Here is a 21,339-nt window from a genome sequence, read left to right on the forward strand (position 1 = left end):
CAGAGAAGCCGCGAGGAGACTGGGGCGGGAGCAAGCGAATTTCGCGGCTTCGCCGCTCTTGTGCCTGGCTCGACAAAACCGCCATGCTACGCAGGCTAGATATACGAGGGCTGAAGATCAGATCTTATCTTGGGACAAGACTTAGGCGTTTTGTTGAATATTTAAGTGAACTTCCCTCTGAGTATATCAGGAGGAATATTGTGATCCAAACGTAATTTCTCCTGTGGAGAATTAAGAAATTCGTGCCGGTTTGAAGCAAGAAGAATTTAAAGCTGGTCTTTAAATTAACACTATACAGTAGATGATAGGATTTCAAATACTGTAAAGTTGGTTTGTATTAGGCGTTTTATAACCAGCCCGATGCCTGTTTTGACTTTTGTTTTGTTCTTGCGTAATTGTGCCATTCTTACAAATTCATCCGTGTGTTGAAAAAATTCAGTCACTTTCCCCCATACGTACGTGAGATTATCACAAACGATGTATCATTTTTGAGTAGTTGTTTAAAGGAAAACTAAAATCAGTCTGGGGGATTGCAGAAGTTACAAATAGTTCAGTGATTGGTTGATAAACTGGCACGTGATTTTGTCTTTATGCAATCACCTAGCAGTACTAAAACAAGTGGAATTTTGAAACTACTTACGACAATCAAGAAAAAAAAAACGCTCTGATGTATTGGCTTATTAAAAAGATTTACTCAAACTACATTTTTTTTATAGAATATCTGTGATTAAAACGCCAAACGTAGAGCAGTATACTTTACTGACTGATTTTCTGGTGATATAAGTTGGCGCGTCTAATTTTCGCCAAAATATTGTTTTTACATTATATAAACAACATTGGGATATTATTAGGTAGGCTTATTTATTGTCCTGCTAAGAACGGAGTAGTTGTTATCGACATTCTCTTAGCTTGAGATATATTTAATGGACATAGTTTGCTTTTTCGGCAAAGCTATTTTTATTGAGTGAAAGTGTGCACAATTCACTGATTGTAAAACTTCTGATTAGTCTACAAAGTGGCGCTCTAAAAATAACTTCGTATTGTCGGTAAACAATAGAAAATACAAATGACTCTAGCAAGTCAATTGAATACCACTCTACAATTATTTTTTTGGTATGCAGATTCCTGTTAATAGAACTGATAGGTCACACTAGGTTATTAATAGTATTCGCGCATTCGAATTCAATATCTTTCTAAATTGTTTCTTTAGTTACGTTATTACACAATGTTACATCTAGATAGCACAGATCAGAAAGTACCGTGAACATGAAGCTTTCTCGGTTTGGTCTGGCATGAAAACCTTTTTAGATATTTTTATGTGTAAAGTGTTTGTGAAAATTAAAAGTACAGTAAAGAGATTGTTTTGTGCACGTATAAATTCTTCAGGTTTTGTTCACAGTATTATGCTGCTGAAGACTGTGGAAAAAGGCAATTTTGTTTACTTATCGACTCCAGTTTTCGTATGGGTAATAAGTAGTAGTATATAGGCCCTTGTATTGTATTCCTACACGTACATGCAGACAGAGCATTCATGCAGTGCCAACTTAGCTACATTACTTTACTATTGTTGATCAAACCTGTAAGTTTGTTTCATCATTTCATTTGAAATCAATTTAGCTTGAGATTGCCGATGTAGGTACGCTAGGAAAGCTTTGTGAAAGGTTATTTTGCTTGGAAAACAAGACTCCAGTCCCATATCAATCTATCTGGTTCCATTACCCTTTCAACCAATTCCCGTCGATAAGTACCTTTTTCTTGTGGGAAACTTTCATCTACGTTACAGGGGCCTCCCGTCTTTCCTTAATGCTCAATATACCGCGTGCAGAACTGATCGATGGTCAGTGCTATTTATACCTAAAACTTTATCAAGTGAAAGTAGCTTTTTAATAGTTCTTAAGTAAGTTACATCTTTTCAAAGTTATCACGATAATATTTTTTTCAAAATTTGGCCATGAAAAATTAACTACAGGAACAACTTTTTCTCTCTTGTATTTTGCAACACAGAAAGGAGTATAGATTTTGAGATCGTTCATGACACGTAATGAAACAGGTATTATGTTCTATAGGTTCTTCCAAGGCATAATAACAGATATTGACAAAATGTGTTACAGAACTGCGAGTGTAAAGGTTTGCACGGTTGGTGGCTTGTTGTTTTCTATATAAATCTGACTAATGCTGTTCTAATTATATTTTCAGCTTGTTTTCACCCAATATTTTTAGCTTTTAATCACAAATTAACGCTTCATTGAACTTAATATAGAGATACTTGTGTTAAAGAACCATAAGTGAGCCAAGTGTCAATTGTTAAATTACCACCGATATTCAAACAGCACATTGTTAAGGGACTATTACTTGCTGTTGAAAAGAGTTAACTTCTGCTCTGAAACAATTGAGAAAAAATGTTTGATGTTGAGTTTGATAAAGGAGGCCGAACTGGAGAGATTTCAGTTGAAAAAACTCCGCGCTTTTTGTCACTTGCGTACTTTCTGAGGTTTTGATTGCCTTGCCGTGAAAGGAAACAACTTGGAGACCGGGGCAGAAAATGCAGCTCCCAGTTGAGGTGCGTACAATTTCACTAATTTTTTAATAGACAGATTACACATTGCGGGCGAATTGATAGAGCTTACTTGCTGGCAAGCGATCTGTTACGCCCACCACCCTCACCGGCCACTCATCCTCCTCCCCCACAGCCTCGAGGATCCCCCGGTTCGAGCAGTCAAAGTGCTCTTTGATTCAGCCCATTTGGCTGCAATTGGAAAAATTTTAAAAGGGGTCAAAAAGGATTCTATATATTTGATTGACAAAGTAGAGCCTGTTTTGCCCTTTGCACAAAAATGTATGCACTCCATTGCTTGTCTCCACAAGAGGTTGATAAATTTTCAGAGGTATCTATCTGAGGTTCCTTTATTTAGTCCTCGCGGCAACTTTAATCAGATACAAACTCCAATTACTAATTGTTCCAAGTAAAAATCTTGTTTTACATGCAGTTTCCTTTTCAGCTTTAGGTGACGAATTGCGAGGTCCCTTTCAGCAAGCGCAGGGACACCTACTGTAGGTCTGTTTCTTGTTAGTTCCTTGTCTGACTGGATTCATGAATTACTTTGTTTAGCAATGCTGTCAAAAAAATAATAAAATGAATAACACAACATGAGCGGCAGAGATGGACAATAAACACAAACATGTCTGTGGCTTAGGATAATGTATCACTTGGGTTGTTCTGTCCTATGCATGAGCAAGAACCTGACCGTTCCTGCTTTGTTATTCATGTGTATTACTACATTCCTGTAAACAGTTTAAGCAGGAAAGATAAGCTGAAAATCAGGTGTAATGCCCACTGGAAATTTAGCACGAGCTCAGTGCTTGTGCTCAGGTTTCATGACATTTGGCGCTTAATCGTTCAAAAAAGGCACGTACTTTCCTGCGGACAAACCTTTCCGTGTCGTTTGCCAAGAACAAAACGCGAACCTTCAAGACCGCGATTGCCTTAAGTATCGGTGTCTGACCAGCGATTAAGAGATTTTGTTACTTTGTATGTAACGCTGCATTTTTGCTATGTCGTGGACAAGAGTCAACTAAAACTAACAAAATTCTAAATCTGTAAACATTGCTTGTAATTTCCAGTGTTAAAAATAGGTATTAGCAATGTTTCAGTACAGTTGAACACACTTCTTTGAGACATATTGAATGCCCTGCGCTGCCAAGAATTGCAAAGTCCAATATTAAAACGGAAAATAAATGTTCCAAACGTTGATGTACAGTAACAATGAACTAAAACTACGGTGAGTAAAAAGACAACAACGGCACCGAAAAAGATGACAACTGTACCCAAGTTTTGTACCCAAGTTTTTCCGTACGTTTTGCTACTAAATGTGTTTATTCTAAAGGCAGGACGTACTATATATATCACCTTTTTGTCTGGAACTGATTGAAATCAGGACCAAAGTCTGAGTAACTGAGCTCCAGGTTCACTGTGGCATCTGGAAACCCAACATTAAACTTTTCCAACTTCCCAACCAGACAAAATCAGATAAGTTGAACAAGCTCAGGATGTAATAAAAGCCATTAGAAAACCACAAACTTTAATGAAATTAATGCGCGGTAAACTGCATAAAGACTATATATAGCTAGTACTGCAACTACAACTAAACACAGGCTGAAAAATATCACTATGATTAAAATGGAAATACAGCTGTTTTAAAACAATACACTACTGCTTTTGTCTGGATTCTTTTAAATGAATAGAATACATACCGTATGCATTACCTTTTTAATCGCTCTTATATAATTCAAGCTAGTCTGGCCATTGAATAAATTTTTAACGGCATAAAGTCACGCATCTCCTCGCTCTCACCGTTTTCTTCGTTTTTTTTTGGACGAGAATCAGGAAATAGCTTACAATTCTTTTCTTCTACAAAGCGATTCCCACCCTGGATCGTTTTCCGAATGACAAAAAAAATTTGGATGATAACCTAAATGTTATATGAAGATTTTCCCTGATTAAACCCAGTTGAAAGTGTTTCCTTTGGTTTGAGCTTTTCTAAGCTATAAAATCTGACATTTCAAGGGCTATGAAAAATGTATGGCATCTCGTGTTATAAAGCCAATCATGATCAAAACCCGGAATTGTCAGCCATTGATCCTACATATTCGGCGTCTAAAATCGTCTAAAGGTTGGAAGCGGAAACAAAATCCATCGCGTCGGCGTCAATTCTCTGCGATGATGATGATTATTTTTTTGTCTATTTTTTGTCTTTGTCTGCTTGCATGTGGTATGTTTTCCGAATATGATATCCTATACAGTGGGTCTGTTTTCTCACTCAACTGAACACCAGCCCTAATTTGATAACCAAATGTCAAAGAAGCTGATCTCGCTCTAAGTTCGCATGTCAGTTTTACCCCGGGTTGTAAACGGCTGATTTGGGCAAGAAAAACGTTCATATCCAGGGCGAACTTTTGGCTTCGACAGCTTTCTAACGGCAAACTTTGTTTTGTGATAAAGGACTGAGTAGATACATTTCTGACTGAGTTGACAACCCGGTTGACACAGAATAGGGATCCGGAAGCTGGGTAAATCCACGAAGCGGAAGTCGCTGATTAGCTGTGACGCCGGCCGAAACTGGCCGCGCGATAAATTCTTTTCTTACTTAGAAACGACTTAAAGTTTCTACACGGTCATTTTTATTATTTATTTATTATCGACAACTATATTTAACGTCTGAATTGAACTCATGCAAACTTAACAGCAAGTCATTTTTAGTGACCTCGGTAACTACCCAATATAGTTAATGCCGTTATGTATTTGATAAGAGTCTTCAATTCAAGTTTAGCATTTCCTTTACTCCAATTCACTCCAATCAAAACTTGGGAATATCATAGCCTTGCCAAATAACGTTCCCCTTCCATTATTTTTGGTTTTTCTCCATTGAGCTTCTCGTAAAGCCGCAAAAAATTGCATTAGTTTGCGTGATCAAATTAGCTCCCCGTTAATGTGATTAATTAAAGCTTGCAAATAAGATATCGGCGGCCTTATATCTTGTGAGCGGACTGTACGCACGGCCGCACGCTAAATGCACTGTTGCCAATGTGTCATTTCAATAAACGCCATGTTTATTAAACTCAAGTACCGTTTGACTCTTTGTTCACTGTCCGAAAAAGATCACCATCCTCGCAAATTCATTATTTTACTAGGCATGTTTGCAGTACATGTTCGTTCAAAGGAGTCATAATATATAAAGGTTTATTTATAGGGGATAAATCTCATGCTGTATTGATCTCGAAAAATGGTTTAATTCTACATCAGCTTGAGCAGCAAGTCCGGGAGATATTTTTTTGAATCCAGTCCAATGTAAATGAACCACAAAATTGCTTCGTTGAAAGAGTTTTTTCTATTTATACAAGTCATGCTTGAAATACCTTTTACAGTGTTGCATTGTACACTATCGTGAATAATATATGTGCAATAGATTCTAAAGCAATTTCAATATTTGTTATTGCTTTGTTCAGAGCTCCACAAGCGGTTAGTTTTAATACAATGTCTATGTGATAAAAGCTCTTATATCAGACCTGGATTGAAACAAAAGGTACTTGTTAAAAATTTTAATATTGATTCACTCAACGGTTTGCAAAGGCTGCTCTGAGTTGCTTTCCGCTGAAGAAAGAGAAGGCAATTTCCCTCTAAGTAATTTGATATTTTGAAAACAGCAAAGTAACCCTTTTTGGATTTTTGACTAAAATTATGGGAACAATTAGCACGTCGCGTCAGCGATGGGAAATCGCGATGGCGTTAGATAAACTTCACATGACTTACAAATGTGAATTTTCTTACCCTTGTCTAGTCGTTTTCACTTGCTAAAAAGGATGAAATACTTCAAAATAGCGTTATATGTCTTCTCCTTGTTCCAAAACGAACGACAGGCCTTAAAGTGTTGTAGTTTTGGTCCCGCCCGAATGACAGGTTGACTCAAAAACACTGCAAAGCAGTTTATATTTATAAGCCATCACTTAATAAGTCGGCGCAAATCTAAATCTTTCTCAATGCCCTCATGTGTTACAAGAGCTATTTTTCGATCATGGGTTTTGAACTTAAGAAAAAACGAGCTATTTTCAAGGACTGCAACACGACCTTTTCTCGTAATTGAATACAGCATTCCTTCCCGTTTTTTGCATAAAAAAATGAATACTTTGTCTCTTATTCTGTTTGCATTTCCGCCGCAAATGTACATAAAGATCAGTTGCGTAGGAACAAAGCAATTTACAATTTAGATTTCATGACGGTATGAAAGCTCATTTAGCCAATAGGAATAATCTCATTGACAGCTTTTGTCTTCGATGTAGAGGGTTTGTTAAAGTAATAACAACTTCTAATGGTTGATCAATACACCTTTCAAAATTCTTCCTTCGTCAAGTTATGTCTTTACCTGGATATTTTTGTTGTTGTACCCATCAAAACGAGCGTTTTAAAAATAAAGAAAAAAACCACTACTCCATTATCACGTTTTTAACGGTCCTCTCCCAAAAAGGACAAAAAAGAGGACGTCTTTATGAGCCAGAAATTTAAGAAATTCTCAGTTGGAGATTACAATAATTACTAAATAATGAGGCTGTTTCCTTTCTAACAGTCGTTTACTGCAAGAAAAGAGAAATCCTAGAAAGCCAGTCAAGTGTTGAAATAACAAAGCTACGGATTGATCACGTGATGTGGTGTGCATTTCAATTCATACAGAACGCTGACCAACCAGGTCGGTACAATTGCATCCGTTGAGTGGAAGAGCACTTAGTTTTACGTGAATAATTTCATTCCAGGACCTTTTTGACTGACCGCCAAGGACTCCCCGTGCAGATAAATAGTTGAACAACGCATCTGAAAGGATTTTTATCATCGCTTACAGCTTCAAACTTTGGTCCGTTGTGGGTACATGTTGGTCTATTGTTGAGAACTGGTGAGTCGAGTCCAACATGGCGTCGTTTAGTAAATTTAAAGCTTAGATTTCTGTTTAAGCAACTGAAGGATGTGATCCAAGTACTCCGGAGGTAGAAGAAGAATAATATGGAGTGTAAACGTACAGTGGATTAGCTTAAATGCTTGAGAAATGAACGATGTGTCGTTATACGCACTATTGTTCCGAAGGGACGTGTATCAGTCCGTGGAATGTTTGTCTCTTCAGAACTAAACTTTGGCTATGGTATATGGTGTTATTATGGGCGACAAGTGTGTTTGATCCTCATCCTCGTTACTCAAATGCATCAACGGTGGTCACGACCACTTATTATATTTCTGAGGGGCTGCCTAACGGATCTTTTGTCGGCAGCGTGTCACACTTCACTTTCGATTTTGTGTCTGTACTGGTGGGTAGTAAGTTTTCTACTGATTTGCGCGTTGACACAGTACAGAACATAATCACAACCGAAGCTGTTTTAGATCGTGAAAAGGTTCCAATTTACACCATCTCGTTACTCGATTCTTCCACTGGAGCTTCGTCTACTGTTTGGGTCAATGTAACCGATTTGAACGATAACAGTCCTTCCTTCTTACGCGCTGTTTACAATTTGGAATTTACCGAGGGCAGGAGTGTACTTCGAATTCTCAAGGCCACGGACAGAGATTTTGGCTCAAACTCCACGCAACAGTACTCAATTTTATCAGGAAATATTGGAGGTGTTTTTGTGTTAAAACTTTTCACCGATCGGTATGGAGCAACATGCGCAAATTTAGTTTTAGCGGCCGGAAAAGAACTTGATCGTGAAACGCGTGACTCGTATATGTTGAACATTTCAGCAAGCGATGGAGGCAACCCCCCTCGACGGGGCTTCACGCTGCTAAATATTACAGTAGGAGATGCGAATGATAACAGACCGATCTTTACAAACAGGTCATATTCAATCTACGTTAAAGAAAATTCACCTGTGGGCACTTCGATTGGTAAAGTTTTCGCTTCTGATGAGGATATTGGCGCGTTTGCTCAAGTCGTGTATTCGATCGATCGCAGTTCGCGCTCGGATCCTAATAGCGTCTTTAATATTGATGCTAACACTGGTGTTTTGTATAATATTAGGTGGCTTGATTATGAAAGCGTTCGTGAGTACAAGATCTATGTTCAAGCAGAGAACGCTGGTGCTCCATTCATGAACGACGAAGTGCCAGTGTCAATTCATGTTCTGGACGAGAACGACAACAAACCTGATATTCGAATTGAATTTGCGATCAACGACTATTATCAAGTTTTGGAAAATGCTACCATTGGAACAACGGTGGCACGAATTTATGTTTCTGACAAGGATTCTGGTGTAAATGGAGAAGTTGATGTAGAAATAGAAGCAGGAAATGGCCATTTTAGTTTAAGATCAGACCCAGCTAATAATGTTGATATTATCGCTGTGGCAAAGGAACTGGACCGGGAAACACAGTCATCATACAAAGTGAGAATTTTTGCCAAAGACCGCGGGCAACCCCAGCAAGTTTCACAAGATGGCTTTATAGCAAATGTTGGAGATGTTAATGATAATTCACCCAAATTTGATCAAGCTGTATTCACCGCTGTTGTGTCTGAAAATGCCACCATTGGCACCACTGCTGTTGTTGCCCATGCCACTGATAGAGATGCTGGCTTAAACGCCAAGTTAACCTATAACATGACTTACCCGCTAGAGGATTCTCTATACTTTACGTGGTTCCAAATTAATTCATCAACTGGTGAAATAAAAACAATGGCATTGTTAGATCGTGAGAAAGTTTCAAGGCCCGTGCTTCATGTCACGGTGACTGATTCTGGTGTTCCGTCATTAAGTGGTAACTGTACAGTGTTCATTAACATAAGTGATACTAATGATAATGATCCAGAGTTTACCAAGCCCGTATACCTTGCTTCTGTCGATGAAAATACAGCCAATGGCACACTAGTCATTCAAGTTTCAGCAAAAGACATTGATAGTGGTTTAAATGGAGTTGTGCAATATTCCTTAGAAGATTTCCAAAAGGAATTCCCATTTGCAATAAATCCTAGTACTGGAGTTGTAACAACATCTGGTCCTATTGACTACGAACTTCATTCCTCATACCATGTGAGAGTACTAGCAACAGATGGTGGAGGCCGTGTTTCAAGGTCTGATCTGAATGTCTCTGTCGTAGATGTAAATGACAACTATCCAATAATCAGTCCAGCATCTTATAACGTCACAGTGTATGAAAACTTAACTGTCTCAGATACTGTGGTAAATGTCATGGCAAACGACTCTGACAGTGGTATTTTCTCGCGTTTAACCTTTGCTTTTTCCAGTGGGAATGGTAATGGCAACTTTTACATCAATTCATCCACTGGAGTAGTGACTCTTTTAAAACCACTTGATCGTGAAACAGAGGACTTTCATCAGTTTGAAGTAGAGGTTACTGATGGTGGTGGATTAAAATCCAAACATTCTGCCATTGTACGAGTGACAGTTTTAGATGTGAATGATGAGCCTCCTGTGTTTCAGCCCAGTTTTTACAACTTCACCATCATTGAAAATTCTGATGTTAATACAGTCTTGGGATCAGTCCATGCTTCAAGCAAAGACCTTGGAACAAATGCCGACATTTACTACTCAATCGTAGGTGGGAATGTGGACAATGTGTTCACAATCAACTCAACTGGTACAATTTTTACGCAGGGTAACATTGACCATGAAAAGACCCCCTACCTGTTGGTAACCATACAGGCCAAGGATGGTGGTTTCCCACCCCTGTTTGGGTTTGCAAACGTTAGTGTAACAGTCATTGATCTCAACGACAACAGCCCATCGTTTTCGAGCAATCAAATTGATGTCAATATTTTGGAAGATACCAGAGTGGGACAAGTGTTTTACAATGTGACTGCACAAGACTCTGATAGTGGAATATTTGGTCAAGTGCATTATACACTTCTTTTCAATCCCAATAATACATTCAAGTTGGATCCTTACAGTGGAGCCTTGTCTCTTACACATGCTATTGACTTTGAAGGACCCAGACAATACACAATCCAAGTCTTGGCAGAAGATGGGGGGTCCCCATCATTAAATGCAACTGCTACTTTCAAGTTAACTGTTGTTGATGTGAATGACCATCCTCCAAGATTTCCCAATTCATCTTATATTGCTCATGTAAGCGAGGGTGCAGGCGGTGTGACAGACATACTAAATGTTTTGGCGACAGATGCTGATACCGGTGATAATGCCAGGATTTCGTACAGTTTTCAAGCAGGTGTGGACACCAGCTTGTTTGGCATAAAATCTGATGGGACTATCTTCCGTAAAAAAGATCTAGATCGTGAACAGAATGCTGTGTATCAGTTCCGAGTTGTTGCCACTGACCAGGGAAATCCACCCAAAAGTTCTACAGCAGATGTTACAATTTATGTTGATGATATCAATGACAATGACCCTAGATTTACATTGCCATCTTACTTTTTTCAAGTCTCGGAGAACTCAAGCAACAGAACACGTGTTGGTCAGGTGTCAGCAACAGATAGTGATGCTGGAAGCAATGCCAAAATATCTTACACTTTTGAATTTTCAAGTCAGCAGTTTGTGATTGATCATGATACAGGAGTCATAAGAACCAACCAAGTCCTTGACAGGGAGACCCGCGCATCCTATGTCATGACAGTTGTGGCAAGTGACCAAGGAGTGAGTGCCAGAAGAGAGAAGACCAGTATCACAGTGCGTGTTGATGACCTCAATGACAACAAACCCACCTTCAGGAAACTTTCATATGAGAAAGCAGTGGCTGAAAATATCCCAGCCGGATCCTTTGTTATCAAGGTGAGGAAATATCCTTTCATAATTATCCATTAACTGATATCAAGATGTATGTTCTCTGTACATTTCCAGTGGTGCTAATGAGGGAATTAGTTTCAGTGATCATTTTCTTTTTTCTCAATACCATATGTTAGTTTAGACAGAATTATTAGTAGGAACAATTATTAGCTTGTCACTGGCACAACAGTACAGGTTAAACAAAAGTCAAAGCCCACAAAAAAATGTATCGTCCTTATTCTTCAGAATTATTCAAAACTTCAAAATTCAATCTTTGGAAAATGCAAAACAAGTATTATTAATGTTTAACGGCTGTCTTTGATATCAGATAAAAATGAGGCTTAATTATGTCCTCAGACGTTTGCGGCGAAAATCTCCAAAAGTCACGAAGTATTTTAAGCATGAAGACGGCGAAATAAAGCGTTTTTAAGCCATTTAATGGATTCGTAGTCAACCAAATCTAAATTCTTTGGTAGTGTCCCTTGTCTTGGAAGAGGAAATGAAAATGATCAAAATGAAAATCAAAATTACTTTGCTGGTCTAAACTTGTGGGAAATTTGAAACCGCAAAATATCCTTCGATCATTCTCTCCGTCACTTTAACTCTGGAGTACCTCCCCCTGGGCTCCGTCCCTAGTCTTGATGTGTCTTGACAAGTTGTATTACAACTGGCTTTGCAAATATCTTTAAACCTAGTTGTAGCTGTAGTGCGTGTTTTCTGGCTGATCACATTAGAATGCAGGGTCACGTTTTAAAGAGGCTGTCTGTGACACGGCTGTCTGGTTCACTTTGTTGATAGTACTAAAAACATGTCCTTATTGAAGTGTCAGCGAAAAGATTACTGACAAAATAATAGAATCACGGCTGCATGTCAACCAAATATGACTCCCAAGCATTTTATCAAACGTCAAAAAATCACCAAACCTTTATCAGGGTTCGTACAGGTCATGGAAAACCATTTTCCAGGCCTGGAAAGTCATGCCATGGAAAATTAAAGTTATGTTTGGTAGATTAGTTTAACTGCAGATGTCAAGCAAGGACGATGTACGATAGAGAGGAGTCATTAAACACCGCAAACGGCATCCATTTTGGTGGAGACAAAGTTTTTGTCTGTTGAACCGAGTTAGGTTAAAAAATAAGGAAAGTTTTGAAATTTTTGTCTATTGTTTATTTTTTTAGTTAAAAATATTTAATTGACGAAGTTTTGCGTTAAGAGTAACAAAAAAACAACTCATCGAGGGGGCTCACAAAGTCGAAAGTGACAGAATTATACTTAGAATCACGGAAAACTTGGAAAGGTCATGGAAAAAGTCGTTGAAAGTCATTGGATCTGAACAGCTCAAAATAGTACAAACCTTGTTGGTAAAGAAGTCTTTGAGCATATGGAGACAGCCAAAAAAAGGGTTTTTAAGCTATTCATTGATTTTGTAGTTAGTCAAATGTGAACTATTTTGCTTGTTGTAGCCGGTTGTAATACAATTTCGTTAAAAGATATCAAGACCGGGGGTGGAGCCTAGAGGGAAAGGGGGAGGGGGGCGGTACTCCGGAATGAAAATGACGGAGATAATCGAAGGGCTTTTTGGGGGATTTCAAATTTTCCAGTTTGGAATTCTTTTGGGTAGGAAAATTTGGCAAATATTTTTGGGTACCTTGATTTAAGTAGTGGGTCTTTTAGGATTAAAAGCAAAAAAAAATACTTGCCAATTATGGCAAAATCTTAGCTTCATGTCAAACAAATATGTCTTCCAAGCATTTTAACAGTGAAACGTCATAGTAAACAACACTGAAAAATGAACTTTAAAAGAATGTAAGGCTAACAGGCTTTCATAAACCACACTTGCAATCCGTTTTAATCTTCTTTATTTATCTCCATCGGTGCTTGTTTTGTAGATGCCGTGTTATCCATGCCTTCTTTTAATGTTTTGATCTGTTTTTTTTTTTTTTGTTTTGCTCAATTTGATGACAGTTCCCATCGTTCGAATTTCGTGACACAGTTCCGTTAAATTTCTCAAAATATTATTGCAGGTTATCGCGGATGATCCAGATGAAGGTTCAAATGGTGACATCAGATATGACACAGCAAGTGGTCACATTCATTCGGACACCACCATGTTTAATGTGGATGCTCAAACAGGTGATATTACAACCGCAGCGGGGTTGGACCGCGAGAAAAAGGACCGATATACTCTGTATATCGTAGCAAAAGACCACGGATCCCCACCAAATGATAACATTGTTACGGTCATTATTCATGTGCTGGATGAGAATGACAACCCTCCGCGCTTCCTCAACAACAGTTTCTTTGTGAACGTCCAGGAGAAGCTTCCGGTTGGAACTGTCGTGACCAGTGTGACAGCTAAAGATATCGATGCAGGCAACAATGGTGAGGTGCGTTACACAATTGATCAAGGTAATAGTGGGTCAGTATTTCAAATCAACGCGACTTCCGGGGTTATCACCCTTCAAAAGCAGCTGGATTTTGAGCGAAAGAACAAGTATCTGTTGAGGGTTGTAGCCAGAGACCAAGGTCTAAACAGCCGCAGCAGCTTCCTGTTCGTGACTGTTTACGTGTTGGATTCCAATGACAACATGCCCACTTTTGATAAGAACCCGGTCACTGTATCCTTGTATGAAGGCGTTCCTAAGAACCACAATGTGACGCAAATCATAGCACACGATTACGATTCCGGTCAGAACAGCTGGATTCGGTATTCAATCGATTCTCAATCGCCAGGCACAAAATTCACAGTCGATTCATCGAGTGGTGTGGTCCAGACCATCGGAGAAATCAATCGTGAGTCGGTTGACGAGTACACATTAACCATCCGAGCGACTGATCAAGCTTTTACTGAATCCGAGCGTTTATCTAGTACTATAACGCTGTTTATCATTGTGTCAGACAGGAATGACAATAAGCCAGATTTTGTGTCACCAAATTTTACGTTCGTGATGGAAGACGAACCCTTCAGTTACCCCATAATTACCATTACCGCTATAGACCAAGATTCTGGTGAAAATGCACTAGTAAGATACAGAATAGAGCACGGAGACAACGGGGAGTTTGGCTTAGATCCTGTCACTGGTCTGTTAAAACTGAACCGCAGGCTGGACTATGAAAGCAAACCCAAGTACATCTTGAACATTTCTGCTACAGATCAAGGTACCCCAGCTCTTTCCTCCTATCAGCTGCTGACCATATATCTCGTGGACGTAAACGATAATGCGCCGCAGTTTAACCAGAGTCTGTACCTCGGTGACGTTAGGGAGAATGTACCAGTTGGTACTTCTGTGATGCAGATTAGCGCTTATGACGCAGACAGTGGTTCAAACGGCGCGTTAAGCTACAGCATCCCAAGGGGTGCAGTGAAGTCCAACTTCGCTATTGACGGAAATAGTGGTGTAATTTACACGAATTTTACGCTGGATCGCGAAGAAAAAGATGAATACTTCCTGACAGTGTATGCAACAGACAACGCGTTTCCTTTCCATGTGGCTACATGCACCGTGAAAATAACAGTGTTGGATGAGAATGATCACGCGCCTGCATTTAACCCCACGCGCTTGAATTTAACTGTGATGGAAAACCGCAGCCCGTACATGTTTCATGTCTTAGCGGCTCAAGATCCTGATGTGGGCCAAAATGGCCGCTTACGCTATGTTATAAAACGTGGCAACGAAGATGGAAAATTTAAGATTGATGGGTTTACTGGGGAGCTTTCTTCGACAGCTAGCCTTGACAGAGAAAGAAAAGCTCAGTATAATCTTGAGATCGAAGCAAGCGACCTTGCCTCGCCATTCCACAATTCCAGCGCTTTCGTGACAATTTTCGTCGGAGACGAGAATGACCAAACCCCAAGGTTCCTGAAATCATCTTATGAGGTTAGCATTCCGGAGCTTACACCTGTTAACACTGCTATTATCAACGTGACAGCTACCGATAGCGACTTGGGACTAAACGGACAAGTGGTGTATTCCCTAAGCAATAAAACGTTTGGTATCTTCAGGATAGATTCCAAAACTGGAGTGATCTACACTCTGCAGGAGTTTGACTTCTCGGTCAAGCAGGAGTACTTCTTTAACTGTTATGCAACGGACCAGGGCGTTGTACCGAGGCAAGCGTCAGTTGAAGTGAAGGTTTCTATCGTTGATGAGAACAACCACGCCCCTGTGTTTGAGATGCTACCCTATAAAAAAGTGGTGCAGTCTGTTTCACCAGGGGAGCTGCTCGTAAGAGTACGCGCCACAGACAGGGATTCTGTGTCTGTAACTCATCTGACCTACAGACTCATAAACAGTTCGTCGCAACAGTATTTTGAACTGTCAAGCAACTTTGGAGAGCTGAGAGTCAAACAAGGCGTTTCAAACGTTCCAAACGGAGCTTATATTTTAAACATCCTCGCAGATGATGGTAACTTCACAGGTAGAGGGATTGTAGAGATTTTCGTCGGTCCAATCACAGGTGCCCAACCAAGGTTCCTAAACAGTACACCAGCGTACGTCTCCCTTGCCGAGAACAGCGCGAGGAATCACGAAGTAACACGAGTACTTGCTACCTCGACTGGGTCAGCTGCTATCACCTATAGTATAGTCGATGGTAACGCGGGTAACGCCTTTTATATTCATCCTCAAAGTGGTGTCGTGACAGTTGCTAATCCATCTCAACTCGACTTTGAAAAACTTCGCTCCATTCGCCTTCATATTATTGCGTCACTACCGTCGTCACGCAACGCCTACTTAACACTGTACGTGAACTTGACAGATGTAAATGACAACAAACCGGTATTTTATCCTGCCAATAAGTCTGTTCAACTCCAAGAGGATAATGCGTTACTGTCCAGCGGTTTTTTGCCAAGAACAGTTGCCACAGTGACGGCAACAGATAAGGATTCTGGGAACACCGAAAGAATGACTTATGAACTGACCGCCGGGAACGAAAACAACAAATTCAACATAAATTCACAAACAGGCGTGATATCTACTCAAGGCTTCATTAACCGTGAAGATCATTCTTCTTACGACTTAGTTGTCAAGGCAACTGATCGAGGAAGCCCACCTCAATCCAGTTTTAGTCACGTGGTTATAAATATCATCGACGTGAACGATAACATCCCAGCATTCACAGGGCCTTACACGGTGAACGTTAATGAAGATCTCAAAGTTGGATCTGTTGTGAAGCGAGTCATTGCAGTTGACAGGGATGAGAACCCAAACCTGGTTTATTCCTTCAGTGACGGTACGTTCAGTCAGAGTGTATTTAACATTGATGGTTTCACTGGAGATGTAACTCTGCGCAGATCACTCGATTACGAACTTACACGATACCATTTGCTGTACATCAATGTCACTGATGGAACCTATCAATCACAGACAACTTTAACGGTTGATGTTAATGACGTTAATGACAACGCTCCCAGTTTCCTGAACAGCTCCTATCACGCCACGTTATCTGAGGAAACCGCGGCCGGAACTTCAATCCTGCAAGTCAGCGCCGAAGACCGAGACAGCGGCACAAACGGTCAGCTAAGCTACGCATTCGTTTCTTTCGTTGACGATTTCAGGATCAACGCAACTTCCGGTGTTATCTACACGGCGAAAAAAATCGAAGTGAGCATGCGCGATTCTCTTCTCGTCATTGGTGTGTCTGCAACCGATCATGGGGTCCCCCCTCAGCGTGCCTTTGTCGCTGTGCAGATTCGAATCAACCGAATACCGAAGTTCGCGGAGGCTGCGTACGAAGCAAGCATTCCCGAAGACACCGAACCTGGCACTTCAGTCCTTACGGTCAAAACTGCTGAAGATGATTCGGGGATTAACGTAGCGAAGATCAGTTATTCTATTAAATATGGCAACTCTCAATCGCTCTTCCGAATCGGGCGCCGAAGTGGAATTATTGAAGTCAATAAGCGAGGCCTAGACTACGAAAAAATAAAGAGCCATTTGCTTGGCGTAGAAGCGAGAGACGACAGCACCAATAAAAGCGTTGTTGTGAGAGTTAATATTACAATCACAGATGTCAATGACAATTCACCAGTCTTTGATCCCAAAAAATACAAGATGGAAGTCAACGAAGATATATCGGTTGGCACGTCACTTCTCCGAGTGACTGCCTCGGACGAGGACTCGGGAACTAACGGACTAGTGAGTTATTCTATTGTGTCAGGAAATGATAAGCAGTCTTTTGACATTGACAGCACAAGCGGTGAAATCAGCACAATCAAGAGCTTGGATCATGAGAGTGCGAAGAAGCATCTGCTATCAGTAGAAGCCAAAGATCAAGGTCAGATACCATTTTATTTGTCGCAGTTTTTCTCTTAATTTCGCGCCTTTTCTTTTTGTAAGACGGAACAACCAAAGGCTTTACATCTTAAGAAAAATGCGACAATATTTGTTTTGGTACGGCTCAATTGCCTCAGTTTTACATGGTCACACTTGAGGATCTCAACCACAGACATACTGATTTTTTTCACTCGTCTCTCGGTTCCAACTCTACCCGGCGGTAAGCCTGTAATCTGTCTTTCGATTTTGGGCGTTGACGTTACTTTTCCTTTGTTATTTTTTCAGGTCTCAATCCAAAGGCTAGGAGTTCACATGCATCTGTAACCATCATAGTAGGTGATCTCAACGACAACAAACCGGTGTTCAAAATTCCTCTCCCTGGGGAGGTGGCAGTGGAAGAGAACTCTCCCGTGGGTACCCCGTTCTATAAGGTCGTCGCTATAGATAAAGACTCAGCTAGCAATGGTAGAGTCATGTATAGCATCACAGGGGGGAGTGGATACGGGCTTTTTGTCATCGATCAGTCCAGCGGAATGCTTAGTACCAACGTTTCTTTTGACTACGAGGCCCGGTCGCTTTACGTCTTGGAAATTACTGCTGTAGATTTAGGAAACCCTCCCCTCTCGAACAAACTTAACTTGACAGTTCACGTGAAGAGTGTTGACGAGAAGGCACCCGTGTTTGCGAAAGCCAGTTATTCATTTTCTGCTATTCCCGGTAACGCGGAAATTGGACACCGCGTCGGCTTTGTCAATGCGACGGATGAAGACGGTGGAGAAGACGGCGTGATACGTTACAAGGTGGATTTCAGTAGTAAGAATGTCTTCGGAATAAATGAAATTTCTGGGGAGATCTTTGTGAACGATTCCCTTAAAGGAGATGGTAATAATGATAATAAGCGCCGCCGAAGAAGTATCGAGGAAAGTAAAGAACAGCACTCAACTCGGAGAGTCAGACGAGAGACTGGCGTGACACCTGTCACGCTACGGATACGAGCCGATAGCGGGAAATCTGATTCGAAATCCGACATTGCTTCGGTGTACGTGGACATCGATTTCTCATGTTCCGGATGTGGGACTACAAAGGAACAGTTTGAAGATAACGGAACGTCCGAAAGGATTATTATCATTGTCTTAGCTGTCGTAGCTGGAGTTATTTTAATCGCTTTTATCATTTTTATAGCAGCTCTCTTCACGCGGAAGAAGAAAAAGAGGAGAAATCGTCAGAATGGTCGCTTGGGGTTCGATGGTTCGTTTGATGAGATCACTGTGCACCCGTCGCCTCCGAACGGAAACATCAACCACGTGGACTCTTCACTTGAAAACGTCTCTACTCCGCGCGGTTACTCTCAAGAATGCTCCCCATTAAACGGTCCCAGCGACTCTCCTGCGCGCGGAACGGAGTCTTCGGACACTCCGAACAGCGCGTCAAGTGGCCGAGGGTCTTCCGAAGGTGTAGATTTCGAGGTCGATCATCCGCCAATACTTGTGAACGGAGATATAGGAAGCCTTCACTCGGAGAATTACGTTAAAACCGTGATGGGACCTGATTCTGGCATTCAGCAAGATTCTGATCAAGTTTCTCAACTTACGATCAGCGATGGAAGTAGTATGACACAGGGAGAAGGCCTCGCAATTGATAAGCAGAGCGATAAAATCGACAGAAGAATATTCGCTCGGATTGTAAGTCAAGAAAGTCTTCACGTGTTTGGTGAAGAGGGAGGTGGAGAAGCCGATGGTGGAGTTGATGTCGGTAACTTGTTGTACGCGAAGCTTTCCGAAGTTGACGCTGACGAAGATGAATCGATTATCGATGGTATGCAGCCGTACATTGACGAAGGTCACGATCATCCTTCTTACGGAGGTTCGTTAAGTTCGATCGTAGGAAGTCGTGAGGAACTAACCGGAAGTTACAACTGGGATTACTTGTTGGACTGGGGCCCTCAGTTCCAGCCGTTAGCTGACGTTTTCTTAGAAATCGGCAAAATGAAAGACGATAATCCTCCCAAGAAAACGATGAGTTTGAGTTTACCTTCAAGCCGTGATTCGCGGAATCCTCCCACTGGAATGTTAACAACAGATATGCTATCTTCAGTGTCCTCCTTACCTCGCTCACCCATCAGTCCTCCTTCCACCCGCTACTCATCTCCTGCTTTTTCTCCCAACTTTACTCCCGCCATTACACCGTTAGTGACTCGTTCTCCGTCAGTTTCTCCCCTGGACACGGGAACTCCTTCTCCAGCGGGGACCACGCCCAAATCAGGATCCAGGCCATCTTCAATGCATGTGTTGCAACTAAGAAGAGACTCGCACGATGGATCGAATTCAGACTTAACTCATTCGCCGTCAATATCAGACAATGAATCGAATCTAGAGGTCGACGTATAGTGGACTACATTTTACTATCAAACCGTAGTCTTAAGGCTTATTAAAGACAAGTTCCCTTTTCTCTCAGTGAGGTTATTCTCCATGAGCTTTTTGCGATACTTCTTACGTAACTATCCTGAAAAGAAAAGAGGACTTATTAACATCCTACATGGACTGCTTGCACCTCCTTTTCTCTCTAGAGTCCCGGCCTTTCTGTTCTTTTTAATTAGATCATTCGTTCTAAAGTAGAACTACCGCTTATGGACACTTCCTGCAAGCGGACATGTAGTGATTGTGGCAGCGACATGAAAACCCTTTGCATTTTATAAATTTCCTTCAACTCCGTTCCCAGGCTCTGTCTCCTTGTGCTGGAGAGCCCGGGAACGAGGTTGACTTTTCCTCAGCGGGCACCTCTGCTGAGCGAACAATTTTTCTCGTCTCAGTGCAGTGGTGGTCGCGTATGGAAATTTCAACTGTAATTTCTAAGAAATGACTGAAAAGAATGCTGTCAACATTCTAAATTTTACACAGGCTTAAACTTGTGTCTTTGTTAAGGTTTCACTCATGGAAATTTGAAGTCGCTAAGCATGAAAAAATTTTCTTTTTGAGGCGTTTTTACAAAGCTAAGTCTTACTAAAGTTTTGAACACGTTTTGGTTTAAAGGGGTGTGAGTCATAATCGAGCTTTTATACGAATGCATAATTCAGTTTAATATAAAGATGGCGCAGTAATTCAACTAACTAGAAACTATCGTTGCGTAGATAGGAAATTTAGACGAAAATATCGAAAGAATTATTGTGTTAAGAGTTTACAAAGCGTTTGTTTTATTGTACATATAACTACATACAGATATTTTTTCTATTTTTGTACATAAGGCTGTGGAAAGCAATAAAAAGTTTTAGCGCGGTTTTAAGATTCAGTTTCTCAAGAATGGAAACCATGTAAGGAAAGGAATCAAATTATAACTTGCTTTTTAGTTTTCATTTTATTTACTTGATGGAGACTCGAAATAGTGAAAAAATATGTAACCGCGCTAAAGGCAGCGTTTTATAGCTTGTAAAATGATAAGATTTTACTCTATAATATAAACCGTTTTTGTAATAAGACAGTTGTTTTCTCTTCTTGTTTTGTAATCAGTGAACTAACGCAACAGGACAGGAGAGGAAAGAAGGCGGCAAAACTTGTGTGACAAGCGTGACATTGATTTCATTTGAAGAAACCTTTCACCAAACTTCACCCTTCTTTAAACAGATATTTTTTGTAAAAGACCAGAAAACGACAAAACACGCAAAAAATAGTTTCGTTTCGTTTTGACGTCTTCTTCTTTCTGCCAAATCGGGGATCATATCGGGGTCGACGGAAAGAGAAATAGGGATCATTTCGGGGCGAAATAAACCTGCAGAAGGTAAAGTAACTAAGATTGCTTTCCT

The 21,339-nt window shown here is 40.6% G+C and overlaps 1 protein-coding gene across 1 annotated transcript; it reads left to right on the forward strand.

The window, feature by feature from the left end:
* The first annotated feature begins 2,407 nt into the window (after positions 1–2,407).
* On the forward strand, positions 2,408–21,013 carry LOC140947317 (protein dachsous-like). The gene is made up of 4 exons (XM_073396382.1): positions 2,408–2,560; positions 7,303–11,274; positions 13,293–17,544; positions 17,829–21,013. The coding sequence occupies exons 2-4, from the start codon at positions 7,597–7,599 to the stop codon at positions 19,928–19,930; spliced, it is 10,032 nt and encodes a 3,343-aa protein (XP_073252483.1). The 5' UTR covers positions 2,408–2,560; positions 7,303–7,596; the 3' UTR covers positions 19,931–21,013.
* The last annotated feature ends 326 nt before the right edge of the window (positions 21,014–21,339 follow it).

The sequence above is a fragment of the Porites lutea genome, chromosome 9 (assembly GCF_958299795.1).
Source record: "Porites lutea chromosome 9, jaPorLute2.1, whole genome shotgun sequence".
NCBI classification, from domain to species: domain Eukaryota; kingdom Metazoa; phylum Cnidaria; class Anthozoa; order Scleractinia; family Poritidae; genus Porites; species Porites lutea.

What these genes read in the sequence shown, in the direction of transcription:
- LOC140947317 (XM_073396382.1), top strand. Translation starts at nt 7,597, where the DNA reads ATGTGTCGTTATACGCACTATTGTTCCGAAGGGACGTGTATCAGTCCG. An exon ending in CCGGATCCTTTGTTATCAAG is followed by an intron (nt 11,275 to 13,292) that starts GTGAGGAAATAT and finishes ATATTATTGCAG; the next exon opens with GTTATCGCGGATGATCCAGA. An exon ending in AGTAGAAGCCAAAGATCAAG is followed by an intron (nt 17,545 to 17,828) that starts GTCAGATACCAT and finishes TTATTTTTTCAG; the next exon opens with GTCTCAATCCAAAGGCTAGG.